Source organism: Lipotes vexillifer, unplaced genomic scaffold (genome assembly GCF_000442215.2).
Source record: "Lipotes vexillifer unplaced genomic scaffold, Lipotes_vexillifer_v1.1 scaffold71, whole genome shotgun sequence".
Classification (NCBI taxonomy): domain Eukaryota; kingdom Metazoa; phylum Chordata; class Mammalia; order Artiodactyla; family Lipotidae; genus Lipotes; species Lipotes vexillifer.
The window spans coordinates 5,357,469-5,363,914 of record NW_006793703.1 but is presented as its reverse complement, the minus strand read 5'-3'; the positions used below and the strand labels follow the sequence as shown (position 1 = coordinate 5,363,914).

The window sequence follows — 6,446 nt, the reverse complement described above, 5'->3', positions numbered from 1 at the left end:
TGAACCGCAGCTTGACTTCTCCTGTGCTGCTCCTCCCTGCTTTCAAATGGAGTATGTTCGGGGAAGACAACTTGCCCCTCTCACTTCTATTAATGCTAACAACTAAAACAAAGGTAATCATAAAATTTAATGTATCTTAAACTTCAGACAAAATAAGATACTAATTTATATCTAGTTACGGTTCCTCCCTTTTAAAAAACTTAAAATATACTTATTTTTCAACATTTTTGAGGATAACATAAGAAATTACTTGGCTTCTCATTTAACAAATTATAGATTTAACTTGAGGCAAAAAAGGTTAAGTGACTTACCCAAAGTTACAATTAGAGGTACAGCTGGGGCTAGAAACCAGGTCTCCTGAGTCTCAGCCCAGTGCTCTTTTCCTTAGCCCATGATGCCTTATCAGAAAAATCCAAATACAGTCAGACCCCCAGTTACATGGGTATGAGTTACACTGATTCACATATACAAACTTTATATAGTGTGACCAATGTTTCAACTCACGCGGTACCCTGCTTCCATTTATGCAGTATGCCAGGCATCGGCACGATTTTCAGTGGCACACAGGCGGTTGCCACCACCAGGGCCCTAGGCAAAATTGCAAAGAAGGCAAAGTTTGTCTTTGGCCCTCCCACCTCCCTTATGCATTCCTCTCCCACCTCCTGGTCATCCCCCTGCCCAGCCTCCCAGCACCATCATGCTGCCCTCTGGTTGTCCAAAGCCTCCCACTTCCACCACTCACCCAGGACTGTCCTTTCTGGGAGTGCCCAGGGATCCAAAATTACCTCTCCATTTCCCTACTAAAATTCCTATTTCTGAGAATTTCAGTAAAGTTTAGGTAATCTACATGATTAACACTTAAGTAATTCAAAGTAAGTTACATTTAACAGACTTAAATCTCCAAGGAGTTTAAAAAGAAACTAATTAAAAATTCTAATTTGGGGGAGGGGAAGAGGAAATAAGTCTTTCATTAGGGGGGCAAAGAAGGTAAAAGAGAAAGTACTCTGGGCCTCCTGTACCACTTCAGATTCCCTCACAGACAGGACACTAAGAGTTGAGGGGGTGGTTACTGCCACCCTGACAAAATGACAGTGGTTGCTTTATAGTCAGTCTCTGGGATTAAAAAAAAAAAAATTGGACACAGCTGCTTTCAATACCCTCCTACCTACCTCTTCCATCTCTCTCCCACCTCCTGAATCCCCATTTCCACCTCTTAGTACCAAAGACACCCAACAGCATTCCCTGTAAGCTGTTCCTGTGTCCAATACAAAGCTTCCCATTATATGGTTTCAAATTACATGAGTTATTCAGGAAGGTATCCACGTCCCCCTATCCCTGGATAACTTCAAGTTGACTGTACGCTAAAAAAAAATCCTAATTACTTAAAGGTACTGAATCATAAGATGAAGTATGTAAACTCATTAACTATCTGGCAAGAAGGAAAAGAATACTCTGATTCTTGTCTTATACACATAAAAGAACTAATTTGGGTATCTAAAAAAATTCAATTCTTTTCCTTGAAAGTAGTATGTTTCTTACTTCTGGCCCAACACAGCAGTGAAAATCCAGTCATTTCAGCTAAATAATATCGTGGACTTGTAAACATGGGTTCATTGGTAAATCCTCTTAGTCTGGAGGCAAAAAAAAAAAAAAATCCAGTAACAGACACATAAAAATATAAATTTATTTGTATACAAACAGAGTGGATTTTTAAGAAACCCAAGTGTCTGCTGATTACACAAATAGAAAAAATATATATATGTATGTATATGTGTGTATGTGTGTATATATATATGTATACACATATATATATACACACACACATATTTTAATTCAGCTTTGCAATATTAGATTGGCTGCCTAGTTTGGAAATTTATCAGGTGATAAACTACCCTCCCAGTAAAATTAGGAAATTAGGAAATTCAATCCATGCAGAAGGTACCCAAAATGGTACCCATCTAGGATTAAAAGGATCATGTAAGGTATGTCTTAAATGAAATGATTTCTATAATTTTACTACAAAGATTATTCTGTTAGCTAAGATCCTGGATTAAGTCCCTTCTCAATACCATATGTTATAATAAACCATTCTTATCTAAAAGTGAAAAATGGTAACTGATAAAAAGTTTCTCCAGTGGCATTTTTAATTAACGTTAACTTTCAAGGGTTTACTACTCAAATGAAATTCATTTCCTTCCCAATCCTGCCTCCTCTCTACACAACCACAAGTAGGTTTGCGACCTACACCTATTTTTCTATACGTTCTACGAAGATAAGTTCCAAATGTGGGATTACAACTGAACTATGAACACTGAAAAACCACGCAAAGTATACACTGCTAAAACATTTGAATTCGATAAAATGTTTTACTCACATATTTTGCTGCAGAGCATTCAAGGAAATTATAATAGCGACTGCTAAAAAGTTGAGTGTGCCTTTTCTCTTACGTCAAGCAATTTAAATAACTTGTCAAAAAAAAGCATTTCTTTAATGGCTAAGAAACTATTTGCCTGAACAAGCAACATACAAAAATGAGCAAGTATTGGCTTTGTCTTTAAGAGAAAAAGTAGTGAACTAGACCCTTCCTCCATATTAGCATGGATTTGAGTCGAATATCAAAGAGTACATTACTAATTATCACCACCAAAACAGCATCAGCATTTCATCTTACCTAGAAATTCTCTATGACAAAAAGATATCCAGCCATTAGTGGTTTTCTATACAAGCTCTAACCTAAGTGCCTAAAAGGATCGCTGTTTCCCCTCAATTCTACTTCACTGGGCACCACATTTTCAAAATGGTTCTATTCGGGGCACAAGCAAGGTTTGTCAATAATTACTGAACAAAGCCTCTATTAAATTGTCTAACAAAATGGAGGTCTCTCGGAAAAAAACAGGCCGTAACATCCTTCTTTTCACAAAATGGGCCAAACACACCCGCTTCAAGAAACCATGGTTTGGGTCAGATTTTCCCATAAGAATGGTTGTTTCATCCCTGGGACTGGATTCTTAGTAAAGGTTTTCTCCGGACCCAGGTAAGGGGTTGGATGATGGGGGCCAGTTCTCCCTGGGTACTCTGGAAGGCGGCGACGAGGACTGATCCCAAAGCTCTGGGTTAAGGAATTAGTTCAGGGGGCGGAGGCTTTAGCGGTCCGCAGGTACCTAATCAGCGACAAAACAGGCCGCCCGCCTACGCAAAAGAGACGTGGGCTCTCCAGTCCCAGCCAAGTCAACACTCAAGGCTCAAACTCTCCTTTCGGCCTCCAGGCCCCGCCTGACCCCATTGGCAGCAGTTCCCGCCAATCCGCTCGGTCGCCGCCCCCCAGGCCCGCCTGCCCAGCCCTGATTGGATGGGACGAGAGCCGGGACCTCGTGTTACCAATCTGGGAGCCCCTTACTCAGCCACACACACAAGCCCAGGTGCGCCCGCGGAGACCCTTCCCTCGCCTTCCCCATCCCTTCCCCCACCCCCAGGGCACTGGCAGAGACTTACCGTCCCGGGAGGTGCCCATCAACTGGTCCAGCATCGCGCGCATCTGGGCCTGCGCCGACATGGCGGCGGCGTAGCGGGCGGACGGACGGGGGTGGGGCGCAGACCGGGCCCTCTCGGGCGGGGGGACAAGGGGAAGGGGTGGGGGAAGGTGAGACGCTGTCTCGGTTGCCGCCGCTGCCTCGAGGCGTGCGGAAAAGGGAGCTGGAGGGTTGCAGGAGTCCGGGCTGCGCTCCTCACGACGACGCGTACGTGGAAGGCAGCAGCCCCCGAAAGCGACCCTCGTTCCCTCACTCTCCGTCTGGTTCCTGGGACAGAAGCAATACCGGCTAACCGAGCTCTAGTCTCCAACACTGCCACCCGCCAGAAGACGTCAACCCCCCCTTCAAGCTCTGACGCCGCTCGCCGCCACCGTCGCCGCGACGTGAGCGCGCACGCTCCTCGCGCTTAGTCGTTTCCCGCGGGGGCTCCACCAACTAGCGTCCAATTGTATTTGCTCCGCCCGCCCCGTGCGGGAGGGGTTCCACCCTAACGGCTCTCGGGCGCGTGCACGCGGGCCTCTCCCGCCCCAGCTCTCCAGATCTCGCGAGGTTCTGGTGCCTCAACGGACCCTAGAGCCGGATCCGCCCCGAGCGCGAAAACCTCACGCTCCAGGCTGCAGGTCTGCTAGGGCAGCGTTGTACGCTGTGGTGGCGAACCAGCCCCAAGCTAGCCAGTGTGCCAGAGGGTTAGCCCGAGTCGAAAGTAAGTAGAGACCATACCCGTCGTTTCGACGGAGGTTCGCAGTCTTAGGAGCTAATCCGGGCGTATTCCTGACGAATATTCATTGACCGATTAACTCGTTTTCAAGGGCCCACCTGAAAATCGTGTAGACTCGACTCCTTTCTCACTGCTCCTCTACAGAAGGAACCCTGGAGATCTGACAGCTGGGTCATCTTCCTTAATCTATGCAAGGAGGCTTTAAGCACCCCCAACTGGAATAAATCAGGTTCAGGAAATAACGCCTGAAATTACTGCACTACGAAACAGGCCACCTACCCCATTTGGATTTGTCATTGTTACTTATATATATAGCAGGAAGCTGTTAGTCTAAATTAGGAGCTATAAAAGTTAAGCAGTATTCTAACAAAGGAAAGGAGGTCATCTTGTAGAGAATTTTTTTCCTGCTTGAGAGCTAAATTTGAAGGATAAGGCCTTTTCAGTGTATCAGCAGCCCTGACAACAGAAAAGCAAGCCTGTGGGTTCTTAGCTTGCCATCACCCTGCATTCCAGATGTAGGTCGACCGATTACTAACTGTGGGGACATTCAGCGATTTATTTCTTAATCTCATGTCTAATGAAGATACATACCTTATAGCACTGTTGTGAGGACTAAATGAGCTAGCAGAAAATCCTAGCCCAGAGCCTTGCCCTGAGGTTTTAACTTTTTTTTGTAAAATATTAATTCCTTAAGATGAGACATAGGTACTTTGCAAGGAAATAATGGTAAACTTTTTTGTTTCATTAAGATTTTATATACATTGTCTTGGAACTTATAATTTAATATCAACATCAGTAAAAAATTTACGTGAAATAACAATCATAGTCCCAAGATCCTTTTTTTCTTTTTTGGCTGCACTGCGCTGCTTGAGGGATCTTAGTTCCCTGGCCAGGGATGGCACCGAGTCCTAAACACTGGACCACCAGGGAATTCCCCCAAGATCCCTTTAAATGCATACCGGGCCAACAAAAATCTTAGAATCATCCTAGTGTTTAGTAACTGACCAGATAGTTTCCCACCAGTTATTCAGAGAACTGAAAATTCAAACAACTCCAATACTTGGAATATCATCCTTTGAAAACTATTTACAATAAAAGAAAAATTTAAAAATTAATATGTCTGAGAGGAATGCACTATTACATATACAATACCCTTAGGAGGAAAATACACTAAAATGTTGAAATGTTATGTGTCGGTGAAGAGATTTTAGTTCTTATCCCTCTCTTTACTTTCTACCTTTCTGGTTGCTTACATTTTAGATGTATCTCTTATTTTAAAACAACATTTTTTTTTCAATAGTCTGATATCCACTGTCTTTTAATTGAAGCATTTAATCATCATATTCATGTAATTACACATGTGCTTGAGTTTAAAGCTCTTACTTTGTCTATTTGTCTCACCTGTTTTATGTTTAATTTTCTCTCCTTTCTTGTCTGTCTTTTAATCATTCCATTTTTTCCCCTTCTAGTAGTTTGAAAATTTTAGTCTGTTTTTGTTCTTTTAGCAGTTACCCTAGAAGTTATAAGGGACGTTTTTAATGTATCAAAGTCTTTACACTTCCCCCAGAGAGATAATACAGAGAACCTAGAAAACTCCATTTAACCTCTTCCCAAGATACATGCTCTTGTTAAGCATGTGTTTTAGTTCTTTACTGTTTTTTTTTTTTTTTGGCCGCACCCCGCATCTTGTGGGATCTTAGTTTCCCAACCAGGGATGGAATTCAGGCCCATGGCAGTGAAAGTGCAGAGTCCTAACCATTGGACCACCAGGGAATTCCCAGTTCTTTATGTTTTTTAAAACCAAGTTTCAGGGCTTCCCTGGTGGCGCAGTGGTTGAGAACCTACCTGCTAATGCAGGGGACACGGGTTCGAGCCCTGGTCTGGGAAGATCCCACATGCCGCGGAGCGGCTGGGCCCGTGAGCCACAACTACTGAGCCTGTGCATCTAGGAGCCTGTGCTCCACAACAAGAGAGGCCACAATAGTGAAGAGGCCTCCACACCGCGATGAAGAGTGGCCCCCACTTGCCACAACTAGAGAAAGCCCTCACACAGAAACGAAGACCTAGCACAGCCAAAAATAAAAAAATAAAATAAAAAATAAACCAAGTTTCATATAATCGATGTTTGTTTATTTACCACTCTGCTTTGCTTTCCTTCTGGAATCTCTGCCTTTCCATCTGGGGTCATTTCCCTTTTG

General features: G+C 43.7%; 1 protein-coding gene across 2 annotated transcripts in view; it reads right to left on the bottom strand.

The window, feature by feature from the left end:
* Positions 1-3,967, bottom strand: part of LUC7L2 (LUC7 like 2, pre-mRNA splicing factor) — a 57,099-nt gene extending 53,132 nt beyond the window's left edge. For both annotated transcript variants that reach the window (XM_007466607.1, XM_007466608.1), the window contains exon 1: positions 3,493-3,967. In XM_007466607.1, coding sequence (XP_007466669.1) covers positions 3,493-3,553 — 61 coding nt within the window. In that variant the 5' untranslated portion in view covers positions 3,554-3,967. The remainder of the gene's footprint in view (positions 1-3,492) is intronic.
* Between the last annotated feature and the right edge of the window lie 2,479 nt (positions 3,968-6,446).